This window comes from Strongylocentrotus purpuratus, unplaced genomic scaffold (genome assembly GCF_000002235.5).
Source record: "Strongylocentrotus purpuratus isolate Spur 01 unplaced genomic scaffold, Spur_5.0 spur5_contig_824, whole genome shotgun sequence".
Taxonomy (NCBI): Eukaryota; Metazoa; Echinodermata; class Echinoidea; order Camarodonta; family Strongylocentrotidae; genus Strongylocentrotus; species Strongylocentrotus purpuratus.
The window spans coordinates 373,219-390,440 of record NW_022145529.1 but is presented as its reverse complement, the minus strand read 5'-3'; the positions used below and the strand labels follow the sequence as shown (position 1 = coordinate 390,440).

General features: G+C 34.3%; 1 protein-coding gene across 2 annotated transcripts; it reads right to left on the bottom strand.

Moving 5' to 3' along the window:
• Positions 1–340: 340 nt before the first annotated feature.
• Positions 341–17,199, bottom strand: LOC115922743. 2 transcript variants are annotated; one of them, XM_030982277.1, is made up of 4 exons: positions 17,164–17,199; positions 3,563–3,677; positions 2,387–2,442; positions 341–1,383 (listed from the first exon to the last, which is right to left on the bottom strand). In XM_030982277.1, the coding sequence occupies exons 1-4, from the start codon at positions 17,195–17,197 to the stop codon at positions 1,364–1,366; spliced, it is 225 nt and encodes a 74-aa protein (XP_030838137.1). In that variant the 5' UTR covers positions 17,198–17,199; the 3' UTR covers positions 341–1,363. The 2 variants fall into 2 exon arrangements, with proteins under 2 accessions (XP_030838137.1, XP_030838131.1); XM_030982271.1 differs by lacking the exon at positions 17,164–17,199 and adding an exon at positions 5,378–5,585.
• Positions 17,200–17,222: the final 23 nt, after the last annotated feature.

Genomic DNA, 17,222 nt, shown 5'->3' with positions numbered 1-17,222 from the left:
GGAGATGATTTTGCTGTTAATGATAACGATGACTAGCGGCCGTAGTGATGATGGTGATGATAATGAGTATGGTGGTAGTAATGGTGATGATGATGGTGGTGGTGATGGGGATGGTGATAATGGTGATGGGGATGCTGCTGCTGCTGATAATGATGGTTACTATAATGCTGATAGAAATGATACGGATGATGATATTAAGAATGATAATGATTATGATGTTTCTGGTGATGTTGTTGGTGATGGTGGCGATAATGACGATGCTGATGAAATGAAGATGGTAAACAATAAAATTGTGAACACACCTCAAAAGTCTGCAAAACACACGTACTACTCATAATTTGTGTAAATAATTAAGTTTGTTTAATATTCAAACACAGAAAGCTCAATAAGATTTCATGCAAAGCGTTCTAAATGTTTTTGTTACACCGATCTTAAATCAAGCTGGAGCTAACGAACTTTGGATTACCTCCCCCTACGTCATTCTCGATGCAAGAGAAATGGCTAGACATTCTTTGTTCGCAGATGGCGCTCTTAAAGAAATAGAAACGCGCTCTGATTAATCAACCTTTTCAAAAATATGTCTGCCCCAAATGGATTAAAAAAAAAAAAAAAATACAAAACTTAACCAATCTCCCCCAAACAAACTAATGAAACAGCACAGCAAAAGCAAAAGCAACAACAAGGAAACAACTAAAAACATACTTATTACTATTATCCCCAAAATACCGATGTAATTCCTATATTGGGTAAATTCAAAGAATTTCCCCCTAATTACAATTAAGCTTAATTTGAATAAAGTTGCGATCCATAAGCCAAAGATAGATATGCTAAACAGGAAACATATGTCCGTTCATTCTAGAATTACAAAATGGATCTACGAGAAAATGAACATCTATGATAGGATTCATTAGGTTTTTCATGTTGAATGATTATCGTTTCCAAAGTGGTATCACATTGATATCTGGATATCACCGTTTTTAAATTTTCACACAATTAAGATATGACATGGACAATGGTTATAGATAATGGTTATCATTGAGAAAACGTTGACCAACACGGTGCCAACCTATATAGTTCCTATTGACAGCCGAATTTGATTTTAATCGGAAAATTTAGAAGACGTAGCTACACATATATAGTTTAATAGTACATTTTATGTGCTTAATATCAAAGTCATTTATATCTGAGTAATAGCATCAAAACGTTTTCTGTGATTTAAAAAACTATTAATACACAATTATGAAAAGTAAAAGAGCCAACAAAAAGCGTTTATATAGTCATCAGCTCAATTGCATGCATTGCAGATATATCAACATAATAGCTATGTCCTTACACGTCGATCCACTCGTTATATTTAAGTTTATCAGTTGCCAGGACTAAGCACTACAGAGAAAGAAAGGGAAAGAGAGACAAAGAAAAACGACGATTAATGATAGAAATAACAAAAATTATTATGTAATATCACATATTCTTATGATATAACACTTTTAAGTGCGTCATAAGGACTAAAGATATCACTACCCGGCCTTTAGCTCCGACGTAACGTTTAATACACTCAAGGACAAAAGCCTACACGATTCCAGTTCCATTTGAAATAAAATAATTAATATTTTCATGACATTGGTTTTCTCAATCATTTAAATATAGAAGACAAAATTAATTTACAATTGTTTATGAGCGGCCAAGTGCAGAATTGCGAAACAAAATTTAACATTGAAAGTTAATCTTATGGAAGAGTCGGTTCATTTTGGCTTTCGTATGAAGTTAATGAGATAGCTGAGTTCCTCACTCCCTGCATTTCATTTTAAAAGAAAGTAGAAATGCCCCCTGAACATGATTGCTCTTGAAGAGTTGAAGTACCCCCATATTCGGCAGATGACTAGTACTAGCTAAAGTGTTTGCATCCAACAGTCAATGACAAATGTGCGTGTAGTCCCATATACCCCTTCTGTGCCAAGATCGTGCGATCTTTGCCAAGATTGAGCCAAGTTTCGTTTCATTTTTAACATTTAAAAACTTCAGAATCTACTCCTCTGTAATACATTTAATAGGAATTAATAGGAATTAATAGTTATCTTTTTAATCAATCTGTATAAATATGCTAGCATAAAATTGTATTTTGTTTCTGGGGTTAACGCATAAAGAGACTTTCCAGTCCATTTTGAAATTTAAAAGTCTATCTTTATTTTTTTATCATTATTAGTATTTATTAATAATATTATTATCATTATAATAATTATATTTTAATTATCATTATTAGTATCATTATCATCATTACTATAACTATCATTATCATCATAACTATAACTACCATTATAAAATAATCAATCTTTCACAATGCCACTGCTTGACACCAGTACTCAGCTGTATGTTTAAACGGACTTACTAGGTGAGGTAGGATTTCCATGAACTTTAGCCTGGTCTTTTGAAAAGTTCACCTTCCTAATAGAATAAGAAATTAAATAAAAATGAAAAGTGCGATAAAAAGTTTGAGGATGAAAGAAAAGGTCATCATAATAATAAAAAGGAAGTGTACAAACAGACGGGATAATATCGAAAACATATCGCTAGTGGGAGTCGTTTGTCTCGCAACGTTGGTCAACAAGGGATCCAAAAGATCACGACGTTTCGTGCGCCGCTGCAACACTTTGTCAGGATCGCCCGTAGAGTATAACAAACGCTTGCTTACAATATATGTTATTACCTGACGAAGTGTTGCAGCGGCGCACGAAACGTCGTGATCTTTTAGATCCCTTGTTGACATTGCGAGACAAACGAATATCACTAGCGATATTATTTTCGATACTACATCCGCAATGAGTAATATATTTAGGATTATTAAACGGTATAATGCAAAATAATTTGCGATGGTGCTAGGTGAAGCTCGTGATAGTTGTAAGACACTTTTTCTGGTCGACCATGTGTATCTTTTGCGGTAATTTCTTACGATTGTTTAGCCTTAATACGGTACCCAACATTCCAACGACGTAAACTTAATGCTAATCCAAAACCTAACCTACAAGCCAATTGTAACACTAACCCTTACCCTCTAATTTAAGGAAAATAATATTCTGGTTTGATAAAGAGCTTAATACACAGACAATGTGGATTAATTTCTTGCTATAAAGGACGTTAGTGCCTGACAATGATTCGAGCCCTCAACCCTTGGATTGAGAGAGATGACAAGTTAATGACAAAACCACTATACCATGACACCTCCACAAATCGGAGCACCCTCTTTAAAAGGCCCTGTACAAGGACACATAAATGTAGGTCTACCTGAAATCCCATGATGGCAATGACTTCTTGAAAGTCAAGGCAACGTCAAGAGCCCTGTCAATAAAATATTAACACGTGCGAACATTACACGTAATACGTGATTCCAATATGGTTTATATCGGATGTATAATAGGGTAAAGAAATTGTCTGCAGTTGCTTTTTGAAGGTCATCGCTATTTCGAAGGACATTGTTATTATGATGACAGTGCTTTCTTATTTCTTTGGCGCCAACAAACAAAGATTCAAGATTCAAGATTATTTTGATGTAGATTATGTAGCGTACCCGATCGACGGTGGACGTTTCTTTGGTCGGCAGATCAAAATGATGACAATAATGATCAAAACGATCAGAATTACCGATCCCACAGATATTCCGATGATAGCGGGCGTCGACAGAACTGTAGGGAAAGAGGAAATGATTTAATTAATTCTTGACTAGTAAACTGCATATATGTACTGATAATTGTATTTGATCTGTAAGGATAACTTTGCAGTTTTTAGGTATTTAGTTATATACAAAAGGGGTAAGGAAAAAAAAATTCATACAGGATCCAGAATCGAATACCTAAAGCTTAACATCTTAAAAGAAGAAAAATAAAAGTTAAAATTCATACATCAAAATGTTATTCTACCTCATCTAGATTTTGAGGACATAATATGACAAACTCCTTATGGAAAATATATAAACCAATTACAAAAGCTACAAAATAGAGTAGGAAGGACTATTCTAAATATAAAGCCTCAATTACATTGTTTTGTTCAATGCATGACATACTGCGCTGGGAGACTTTGAAATCTCACCAGAAATTCCATATTAGTGTAATGATGTTTAAAGTCCTCAATAGTAATACACCAAATTTGTTAACTGTAAACAGGGACATTATAGAGAAGAACTGGAATCAAGCCGCTCTCCTTTGACCCCGTGCTCCAAGCCGCCGAAAATTTATGCGCTAATTTGCAACTGTTGACCAGGTGGTGAGATAAAAGAGCGCATGAAATCACATCAGAAAATGGTATCACAGCAACTGTTCGCTGTCCCTTTCAATGATTTCTCATCCACTGTTGAATGTGTTAAGAGTAGAACAAGCAAACACAGACCTGTGTAATTTCTTCCTTTTTTAAACTACAAAAATACAAAAAACACGCGAAAACACGCATTAGCAAACTTAACATTATTGAAGATTTTAAATCATGGATTCAATAACGGGACATTAAAACATGCACAAAATAGCGCATTGTCCTAAAATATTGAGTTTTTGTCAGGATGTAATTTTTCTTTTACCAACTCTGGCACACAAATTATAGGAAGGACGGAGTACTAAATTTGGAAATTCGTTTGATGCACTATTCCCATTACAATCCCCATATAAGGTTTTTGATTTACACTGAAATTTGCCGGTAATTTAATATTTTGTAATAAATGTAAAACTGGTGCCTGGCTTCCGAAAGTCCCCGCAGTGGAAGTGCGATTCGGAGCATGGAACTTCAAAGCCAAGTGGAATGTTACACATCCCATCGTTACGCTTTAGAACTCACGAATGCGTTTGAATAAATTACAATAGTTTCGTCTCCTTTTTTACTACTCCCTGCTGTAAACAAATTTTATACCCCAATACCTTATCAGCTATGATACAATAATCTTTCCCTTCCCAGACCCTGAGCAAACAACTGCAAACGCCCATTCTTTCTACAGGGAGGGGGTCGGGGCTAGGATATACGATATCATTTCCATTTATATTAGCAATTGTATATCTCTCTCTTTATCCAAACGATCTCTCTTACAACTAAATTAATCAATACCGTCAGACCTTAACATAATTTATTTAAATACTATTGTTTTTTTTGTTTTGATTTGTCCTGTTTTTTCCATCTTCTCCCTCTTCCTTTTCTTTCTGGTCTCCATGGAAGACCATGAAAAAAAAAATCTTATGCCATAACATTTTTTCGCTTGCTTATGTAAAATTTATATTCTGTGTATATTTATACATTTTAATATTTGTTATTATTCTCTTTTGATTGTTTAATTTATATGATGAAAAACAATACATTTTAACAAAAATGTAGGGCTCATTCAACATCGACCTGGCTAACTGCTTACCTAGCCCATGTGGCTTCATAGTCATAGAGGTCATAGAGGTCATAGTCGTCTGCCCGGATGCCTCACTGATGCATGTCGGGATATCGCCAGCACTCCAGGTACCATCTGATTGGCAGGTTAAGTTGACCACGTGACTCAGTTCGAAGCCGGCCTCGCACACGAATCTAGCCACGCCCCCTGCCATGTAGGTCGTCGCAATGGCACTTCCGTTAGCAGGGGCGGGAAGAGTTGGGCAACTCACTTAAGATATGATGAGAACAAAATATGAGCCGTTGAAAGGATAAACAAAGTTTTAGATGGATGTTCGACTGCACGCACTAGAAAATGTTGCCTCCGCTATAGAGCGATTTTACAAACAAAAACAAAGTTTGATTGTAATACATTAACAGGTTTTCAGAATATCGTGATTACACATATAATCATAGAACACAGCAAACAATAAAGATAAGGCGAGTTGCAAATGAGGAATCAAACCCGTATCAATTGGTTTACCCATCGAGTTTGTATTGAATACTAGTAGATTATTAAAGCCCATTGCACACGATTTTTTTTTGCTGACTGAAGACAACGTTATTGACTTGCGCGGTCTTTGACATGCCTTGTTAGACAGAAATCATAACCAAAATGAATGCGTAATGAATAGTTCAAACACTGCCTTGAATTACTGGTAAATGGATATTTACTTTGTTGATTAGACTTGGTAATAACGAAAACGAAATTATGCCTCATGCGCAACACGGACATAACAAGACATAATCTTGCGCCAGTTTGTCATAACCTTGCGTCAATAAGTTGCATCTAAGAGCCCGACATTAAAAAATGTTTGAATTTCCGCGGCGTAAAGGTTGGAATCAGCGACGACGTTCACCCAGATACCAGAAATGAACACAAACGGCTGATGATCAAAGTCAGGCAATTAAGAGATGAAAATAAGTTTGCGTTCATCCCCAACTCCGTCCCGAGAGTGATTTAAAGGATGGCCACAAAGATGACCAAGGACCCCTAAAAACGCTTCGACCTTCAGATCTGAAAGATGGCAAAGAGGACACAAATGAATTCTAACATGTTGAAACAATAATTTGACCAAAATATGAACTCATCAATCGTCAACTGAATAAGTATTTATTTTGGTAGAAAGAGATGGAGTAGAGACGCCGAGAATAGTTGAAATCTAAAGTAGTTTTTTGACCGTTTTTGACTACTTCCGTTTCATTTCTAGTCACATATAGCTACGATTGATGTACTTTATATGTCTATTTAAGGCCTACTATGCTTGTATAAAGTTGCTTCATTTTTACTCTGTCAAATGACAGTAGACGGACAATCCAGACAGGAAGGGATTGTTTATTTTTTAGATGTTTACTTAGAATTTGTGTATACTGTTTTATCTTTCTGTTCTTTGACTTTTTTCTTTTCACTTCTTTTTAATTTCATTTTTTTATATTCTACCTTAAAAATTAAGCAATTCTCAACTTATATTATACTGTTCTACTTTAAATCATCAAACACAGTAAATGTTCATATGAAAATTACTGGTATAGGCCCACTAGTCATTGTTATACCACTTCATGACTTCGAATATGATAAGTGACTCTATAGATATTAAGATCGGGTCGATCAATGTACGATGGCTTGGCAACCATTTAAAGAGACAATGTGTATTTAAAGATAAAGTTTAGTACTGGTAATGCGATTGCATTGTGAAAGAAAAGGTGTGGAAAGGATCAGAAACAGTTGATCATGTAGCATGTAAGTATTGGTGTGCACTGCAAGGTTCTGGAGTCATCAAAATCATAATAAATTTGACCGAGTCTTGGTAAAGTAACAAGCACTCACATAGAAAGCTATATATGGGACAACACACATGGTGTCGGGGCTAGTACCACCTTGATTTCCTTGTCTTTCTATGCTCATTACTCAGCCAGTATACATTTTCTTCCAGAATTGTTTGGCACATGTCATTTATTTGTAATCATGAACATTCAGTGTAAGTTTTGTTTGATTCTGTGAAATTTTTTTTTTTTTTTTTTACCAGTACTGGAGTTTATCTTTAATTGGATACGGAATTCTGTTCACCATGTGATATTTTTACAAGAATCTCATTCTGTTTCAGCTGTAGAAAAGAGATGGTTTCAGAAGTGGAGCAACAATAATATATTCAGTCATGGTCGTTCAGATAGTGCAGGGGTTTGCAGGCTTTTAAAACCTTCGGCGAATTTCGACATTTTAAGTGCGCACATAGATAGTAATGGTCGTATTCTTTTAGTTATAGTGAAGATTAATGATAGTCCGGTTACGCTTGTAAATATTTACGGTCCAAATAGTGACGATGGTATTTTTTTTCGGAGTTACACGAATTGTTGTGTAATTATGGTGAAGCACCATATATATTAGGGGAAGATTTTAATACTATTTTGAATCCAAAGCTGGATAAATTTCAAAGATTGATTTAAAACCACCTTAATTGTTATAATGCCATTCAAAATATTATGTCTGATTTTGAATTAGTTAATGTATGGAGGCATCTTCACCCTGCAGCATTGAAATATACTTGGATGTCTCACGATTGTAAAAGTGGAAGTCGTTTAGATTACTTTTTGATATCACAGAGTTTGATTCAGTCAGTTAAAAAAAGTGAAATATCTTTTGGTTATAAGAGTGACCATTTATTTGTATCCCTTCATTTGACAAAATCTGTTATAAAGAGAGATCCAGGATTTTGGAAACTCAACACCGCATTATTTGGCAGACGCAGATGTTGTTGACTCAATAAGAGATGAAATTAAAATAGTTTTGACTGGAAATGCAGGTTCGAGCTTTAGCAAAATATGGGAATTTATGAAATTTAGAGTTCCTTGGAAGTTCATCGAAATTTCCAAAAAGAAGAAAAGGGAACGCAGAATGCGATTAGAAGAGTTAGAGAAAGATATAAATAGGTTAACCAACAATAAAGAATGTTGTAATAATGAAACTTTACGTAGCGATTTATATGACAAGAAAAAGGAATATGAACATTTTCAAGAAGAAATTGTTCGTGGTATTATTTTTAGAACTAAAGCTAAATGGGTTTCAGAAGGTGAACGTAATACCAAATATTTTTTTAATTTAGAAAAAAGGAACTTTCAGCAAAAATTTATTTCCAGGCTTCAAACGGCAAATGGACCTATTACAGATTATAAAGATATTCTCGAGGAAGAAAGGTTGTTTTATCTTAATCTATATGCATCTAAAGCGAAACAAGATTTTCCTTGTGAATTCATTAACAAAATTGTTTTACCTAATCTGGATATCAAAGACGACGATTTTTCTTTAGGTGATCTCATTTCAGAGAAAGAGTGCTATGAAAGTATTACAACTTTTAAAAATGGCAAGTCACCGGGATCAGATGGACTTCCAATAGAGTTTTACAAAACGTTCTGGTCTGATATCAAAGACTTGTTATGTTCCGTTTATAATTCTTCTTTGCTTGATAACATTCTTCCTTTATCTATGCGAACAAGTATTATTACTTTGTTACCAAAAAAAAGGAAGAGATTTATTACTTCTCAAAAATTGGCGACCAATATCACTTCTTAACAGTTATCATAAGATTTTATCAAAAATTCTCTCATTACGAATGAAAAAGGTTTTAGGGCTTTTGATAAGTAATGACCAATATGATTTTATTAAAGGACGTTTTATTGGAGAGAACATACGATTTTTGAATTGAATTGAATTGAATTGATATCTTTATTTATACAATGTTAAAAAAGCCCAAACAGTTACAAGACTGATTTCCATTGGGGCCGTGTGAAACAATGTAAATACATCGAATGAACATAGAAATGATAATGGTATATCAAATGACATATTTAAAACAAACAAGAAATAATCAAGATAAATATCTAAAAAGATAACGATAGAATAGTACTGCTGAAAACGTATATTAATATGAATAACAATAATCATGAGTGTCCAAACAAAAGTACTGTATATATACTTCAAATTAAAATAGGTAATACGAATTGTTACTAGTGCATATAAACTGCCAGAAATGATATTTACAAAATATAAAAAAGTAAAATGTGGCTGGCCAAGATACTGCATTATTACAATTATGGATATGATTACAATTTTATTTTATTTAAGTCTGTAAAAGAACACTTGAAAGTGAATTGAAATAACAAGCACAGCAGATAAAACTCTATTATTTAATCATTTTCGGATAAAATGAAATGAAACTATATTACATATTATGGAAATTTAAAATACCCGAGCAGATATATACACAACAATTTCAATTCAAACAACACACAAATGGACACATCAAAAATAAGAAGGAAACATTCGAAAGTTCATAGACATATTTGAGCATAGTATACTGTATATTATTATAAATTGGTTATTCTTTTAAGTCCTGTTGTGAAACTGTACTTGGTTTGTGCAGCTTGCAATTCATGTGGAAGTGAGTTCCATAGGCAAGCGCCTCTGTACACAAATGTGCGTTTGGTACTATCCGTTTTAGGCTGGATTGTCTTAACACATAGATTGCCACTTCTCGTATTATATGGTCTTTCTCTGAACGAAAATTTATCAATTAGATAAGAAGGGGCTTTTTTATTAAGTATTTTGAAAGTCATTAAAGCGATATGTTCTTTCCTTTTCTGTTCAAGCGTATCCCATCCAAGTTTATTAAGGTTAAAGTGTCCCGATGAATCCCAAGGGGTATCATTTATTATTCGAGCTGCCCGATTTTGAATTTTTTGGAGATCATTTTGTAGGCACTTTCCACAGTTTCCCCATATTACATCACAATAGGAGAGGTGGGATAAAATCAATGCATTATATACTAATTTCAATGTATCTTTACCAACAATATTACGTATTGATTTTAACATAAACAATCCACTACTACATTTCTTTTGTACAGATTTAATATGGTCTGTCCATGATAGAGTTTCATCCACAATCACTCCTAAATGCTTGCACGTAGTAACTCTTTTCAGAGGGGTTCCATCTATGTTAATATTCAAATTTGTATTACCAGCTAGTTTTAGACGATTTTTTGTTCCTAGTACAATGTATTCTGTTTTATTTATATTTAAACTTAACTTATTGACATCAAGCCATTTTTTCACATTTACTAAATCTTCGTTTACCTTGTTTTCCAGCTCAGAAAAGTCATTACTAGCATAATATAAAATAGTGTCATCAGCATACATATTTATTTTGCAATTTTTTTTAGTATCAAGGGTAAATCGTTGATGTGCATAATAAAGAGAAGAGGTCCGAGGATGGACCCTTGTGGAATTCCAGATTGAATAGGTAAAAAATCAGATGATATACCATGGACTGTCGTTTTTTGGTATCTCTCATACAGATAACTGGTAAACCAATTAAGTGTGTGTTGTCCAATACCATAATATTTTAATTTTTCAATTAGTAAATCAAAATCAACTGTGTCGAAGGCTTTCTTCAAATCTATCATTACAGAGCACACCACTTTGCCTTGTTCAAAGCTTTTCAGCCATTCATCTGTCGAATTCAGCAATGCAGTGGCTGTTGACTGCAGTGGCCGGAAGCCAGATTGATATACATTGATTAGATTATTACTGTTCAGATAGTCATATAACTGATCAAACACTACACGTTCTAGTACTTTCGAAAGTATTGGCAATATTGATATCGGTCTAAAATTTGTGGGTTCATTTGTTCCACCTTTATGTAGAGCACTTACTCTTGCCTTTTTCCATTCGATAGGGACACATCCAGTACTCATAGAGGTATTTATAACATGTGTTAAAGGTTCATTAATACTGGAAATTGTCAGCTTAATCAGTTTCATCGGTATCATATCACATCCCATTGCTTTGTCATTTGACAGTTTCAACAATTGTTTTTTCACTTCATCTATGGTTACTGGGATAATTTGAAAGATATTGGTCAGCGTATGCGGTAAGAATTGCATAACATTGGTAATTGCATTTATGTGCCTCGTACATTGAATGACACTAGCAAGTGAAGGACCTACTTTGACAAAGAATTCATTCAATTTTTGTGAAATTGTTTTCGTGTCATGAATTTCTTCTCCATCAATTTTTAAATATTGAATTTTCACATTTTTATTCTTGCGTGGTATCAGCATGTTAAGATTTTTCCATGTTTTCTTAACATTACCCTGCGAGTCTTTAATATTCTTATGAAATGTTTTTCTTTTGTTTGTTCTTATTCTATAAATAACGTGATTCTTGTTTTTTCGGAATGCTTTCCAATTCTCACGAGTATTATTTCGCGTTGCAGTTTCTTTCAACTTATCCCTTTCATGAATAAGATTAATTATTTCAGCATTTATCCAGGGTTTCCGATCTCTTTTTACACGACTTTTTCTGACCGGAGCATGTAAATTACATAATGTTAATAACTTTTTCTGGAATTCATGTAGCGAAGAATCAGCATCAGTACATGTAAAAACACTTTGCCAATCAATGTTACCTAGGTCGTCACAAAAGTCATTTACATTGAAATTCTTACAAGTTCTATATGTCCTACACACATGGTTAGGAAATGATTTGCGAACTCGACCCCATACAATATATACAAGTGAGTGGTCACTTATTCCTAAATGAATGACGCCACTTTCGACCACTTTCACACAGTTAGAAGTATAAATTAAATCAATAAGGGTAGATGAGAGCGGTGTTACCCTCGTGGGTTCTTTGATTATTTGGCTTAGAGAATAATTTTGACAAATTTCAAGTAATCGTTTTGTATAGCAAGATAAAGGGTCTGCAAGTATATCGCAATTGAAATCTCCTAAAAATATGATATCCTTTCGTTCCTCGTCAATTTTTAACAAAATATTCTCAATGGCTTTAAATAGTTCGATACTTGTTCCAGGGGGTCTATACCAAGCTAAAACAATTATAGGTGAAGACATAGGTTGCTTCACTTCATCAGCAACAAGTTCGATATCATTTACCAGAAGATCTGATCTTAGTTTGTGGCTAAGTTTATTTTCATTAACGTATATTGCAACCCCTCCGCCATTCTTATTACGGTCTTTCCTATAAATACAGTAATCTTGTATACCTATATGCACGTCCTTTATCTCACTGTTTAATCTTGTTTCATTCAATGCAATAAGATCAAATTTAAAATCATTAACCATCATTTGAAGATTGTCAATATTAGATAACAGAGTTCTAATGTTCAATTGAGCTATTCTTATTCCATGCTTCTTTTTTATTCTCAGACAATTATCTTTAATATTATTAGGTAACAATTTGGTTCCTTCCGTTCCCGGACTACATTTACAAGTATCTAAATCAGAGTCATATACATTGCCAATATTAATGTCTATTTCGTTTTTGTCAGCAAAATTGGGTTCACTGGCATCAATTTCATCGAAGTCAACTCCATCGTCAAAGTCCAATTCTATTTCTTCACTGAAGTTTGCCTCGTTGTCATCGAAGCTAGTTTCAATATTACCATCAAAATCGCTGATATCATCGTCATTAGTGACCTCTTCATTGTTGTCATCATTTTTAGGAGAATGATTCTTTAGTGCATCATTATCGGCACAGTCTTCCTTGCCTGCTTTTTAGCAGGTATATGTGTTCTTGCAGAATTTACGTTTGTGTCCAGTTTCATTGCAGAGGTAGCACCTAATCTTTTCTCCAAAACGGCAGTGTAGGTGCTTGTGATTTGTTTCTCCACAGTAAAAACATCCTGTGTAGCGAGGGGGAGAAACAGCATGTGCATAGCTCATTGTAGGAGGTTGCAGTTGTGGTCCTTCAGACACATATGACGCAGTTTGCTGATGCGGATTCTGCATTGCCATGGAGAAAGGATGCGGGTCAGATGGGAAGGGATGGCGAGTGGCGTAGGTGGAGGATAAAGTCCTCCGATCATTATCGATCATTATCTCGTTCTGAGTTGATGTGGCGGATAAGATTTTGGGCGAATAAATTAACCCCTTCAGGACTGAGATGTATGCCATCATTGCATTGATGTTGAATTGGCTCGATAGAGTCGTTGTTGATGAAGTCCCATCCGTGGGATAGGGCCATTGACTTTAGTCGACTGTTGGTGTCATTCAATTTGTTGAGGAGGTCACTTTGATACGCTCTTATTTTGATGATAGAGCTAATCGTAATCGCATTCACGGAAGAGCATTCACCTAGGATTTGAAGGGCCAGTGACTCCACTTTTTTCTCTATTGTTGTTGAGTCATTCATCGCCATATTGTTTGATCCGACGTGGATGATGACCGTTTGGGGCAGGTTCTTATCAACCATATTCTTTGTTGGTTCAAAGAGGTCATCTATTTTAGCTCCGGGAAGCGTTTTACATTTAACTCTCTTTTGTGAAGACATCGTGGACGGTCTGAGAGGCTTTAGAATAGAATCTCCTACAATAAGGACATCACATTGTAGCTTCATTCTTTCACTCACAACTTTTTGTTGTTGCATGAAGTCATCTTTACGCTTATGCCTGTAATCTGCTAATTGTTCTGCAGTACCATGAGGCGTTGGTTGTTCGGGAAGAGGGGGGAATGCTGAATGTGACTGTTCACAATCCGATTCTGGTGGGGGGTTCTGTGTAGATGCCTTGGGAGCTGGGTCGGGGCAACTGTCAGATGTTTTGTCTAGAAGTGACTCAATGACATGTTGAACCTTTTTCATGTCCATGCATAGTTGATCTACTCGCAGGTTTAGACATTTACAACGCATACAATTGCATACGACCACGAAGTAAAAAGTTAAAATCTGACATAAAACTTACCAGATAATAACCTTGCGGAGATCAAATAAGGAAGAACAAAATCATATCTGGCATATTGCAGCATTATAATGTAGTCCAAATACAGTATCCACAAGTGAAAAATAAGGTGAAATAGTCCATAAAATTAGTTAATATCTTTGTATATGTGGCTGCGGATGTTAGCGTGTTAGCGTGTCATTTACCGTTTCGCGATAGTCCCCCTGTCCACACACAACATTTTCCGTGTTTCCGTTATTCATTGATATACAAAGCATTTGTAAAATAGAAAATATTGACGGTTTAGCTCTGAGTATTGACTTTGAAAAAGCTTTTGATATGATTGACTGGAATTTTATGTACGACGCTCTTTAAGTATTTGGATTTGATCAGTATTTTATTAATTGGGTGAAATTGCTGTATACTGATAAACAAGGACGAGTTATTAATAATGGGTTCGCGTCAGATTCTTTTGAGATAAAGCGTGTAGTGAGACAGGAATGTCCGTTGTCTCCATATCTTTTTATTATTGCAGTTGAAGTACTTGGCTGTTTCGTGAGACAAAATAAAGATATTCGTGGGTTAAAAGTATTAAATGAAGAGGTAAAGATTAGTCAATATGCAGAGGACACGGTTATTTTTCTTGAACCTGATGAATCGAATATTCGTAGATGCGTTAAAGTCTTGAATAATCGATTTCAAAGAAGCTTCTGGTTTGAAAATTAATTTTGAAAAATGTAATATGATTAGACTGGGAAATTGTAAAGTTACTATGCGTATGTGTCAAGACATTCCATTTATTTGGCCTTCAGATTATTTTACATATTTAGGTATAAACATTCCTTTGAATGATAATTTGAGTTTTCATGATCTTAATTTCAAATCAAAATTTAAAGAAATTAAGACAACGTTGAATATATGGAATCTTAGGTCTTAGGAATCTTATAGAAAAGTGACCATTATTAAATCTCTAGTTATACCAAAATTGATTTATTTACTTTGTATTCTTCCTGATCCCCCGTTATCATTCTTTTCAGAACTTCAGAGAGTACTCTTTAAATTTAAATAAGAAGGACAAAATTAGACGCTCTTCGCTTTACAATGAATATAATAAAGGAGGCCTTAAAATGCCTCATTTATTATCTTTTAACCGTGCAATAAAAGTTATTTGGATAAAGATATACTTTGATGAGGGAAACAAAAGTAAATGGAAAATGTTTTTTGTACACTCTCTGAGACGTATGGGAGGTGATATTTTTTTAAGCGGCAATCTCCGCTCTGACCATTTTATAATGTTCAATAAATAAGCAGATCCTTTTTGGAATTATATATTGATTGCATGGAGTCACTACAAGTACTACGACCCAGTTAAATTCAAAGAAATTATTTCCCAACCCCTTTGCCTGAATTCTCATATACTGGTAGGCGGAAAACCTCTCAATATTAATATACGTTTTAATTCTGATATGATATATGTTAAGGATATTTTGCGCATTGATGGTTCATTTATGTCTTTTGATCAAATCCAACGCCTAATGAAATTTCTGTCTGGTTCATTTATGTTATATTATTTAGTTCTTTCCGCATTACCTAGTAGTTGGAAACGTATTCTAAAACAGGGTAATTTTGAAATAGAAAATGATTCTCTAAATTGTGTTGATACTTTATTGTACGAATTCTGTAAGCTTAAAAAGATATCAAAACTTACGTACAATATTTTCTTACACAAATTTTCAGCAAATATCTCAGAAACAAATCAACAGGATAAATGGCAAAAGGATCTACAAAATAATTTAAACGATTCACTAATTTGGAAATCCCCTTTTACATTACTTTATAGGTCATCCATAGATAATAAAATAAGAAATTTCCAATTTAAACTTATTCATAGAAAAATTGCAACACAAAGTTTTCTTTATAAGATAGGTATAAGTACTTCTTTAATGTGTACTTTCTGTAAACATCATGAACAGACGTTGTCTCATTTATTTGTAAATTGTGAAAAAGTACGATCTTTCTGGAATGTTCTATGTGCATGGTTAAAAGGAAAGAACATACGAAATGTTTTGTTCACAGATGAAGAATTTTTGTTTGGTACTCTTATAATCAATAATTTTTATTTCGTCAATACAGTTATTATTTTTGCAAAAATATTTCATATTCACTTGTAAAATGCAAAACGTTATTTCACTATTTCCTTCTTTTCAACGAGCCCTCAAACATTTAGAAAATATGGAACGTATAATTGCTTTCAAGAAAATTCGTCTCGATCTTCAAAATAAGAAATGGCAGATATTTTGTTAACTTTCTTGTATTGCTGATGAGTTAACTATTACACTATATTTTCATAATACATATTCTATGTCTTTACGAACATGTTATTATTACTATTATTATTATCATATACTATTATTATGAATGAGATTTGTTTTCAATAAATATTTTGAAGAAAAAAAATTAAAAATAATATATTCTGTGTATGTTTATACATTTTAATATTTGTTATTATTCTCTTTTGATTGTTTAATTGATATGATGAAAAACAACACATTTTAACAAAAATGTAAGGGCTCATTCAACATCGACCTGGCTAACTGCTTACCTGGCCCATGTGGCTTCATAGTCATAGAGGTCATAGAGGTCATAGTCGTCTGCCCGGATGCCTCACTGATGCATGTCGGGATATCGCCAGCACTCCAGGTACCATCTGATTGGCAGGTTAAGTTGACCACGTGACTCAGTTCATAGCCGGCCTCGCACACGAATCTAGCCACGCCCCCTGCCATGTAGGTCGTCGCGATGGCACTTCCGTTAGCAGGGGCGGGAAGAGTTGGGCAACTCACTTAAGATATGATGAGAACAAAATATGAACCATTGAAAGGATAAAAACAAACTTTTAGATGGATGTTCGACTGCACGCAGTAGAAAATGATGCCTCCGCTATAAAGCGATTTTACAAACAAAAACAAAGTTTGATTGTAATGCATTAACAGGTTTTCAGAATATCGTGATTACACATATAATCATCGACCTGGCTAACTGCTTACCTGGCCCATGTGGCTTCATAGTCATAGAGGTCATAGTCGTCTGCCCGGATGCCTCACTG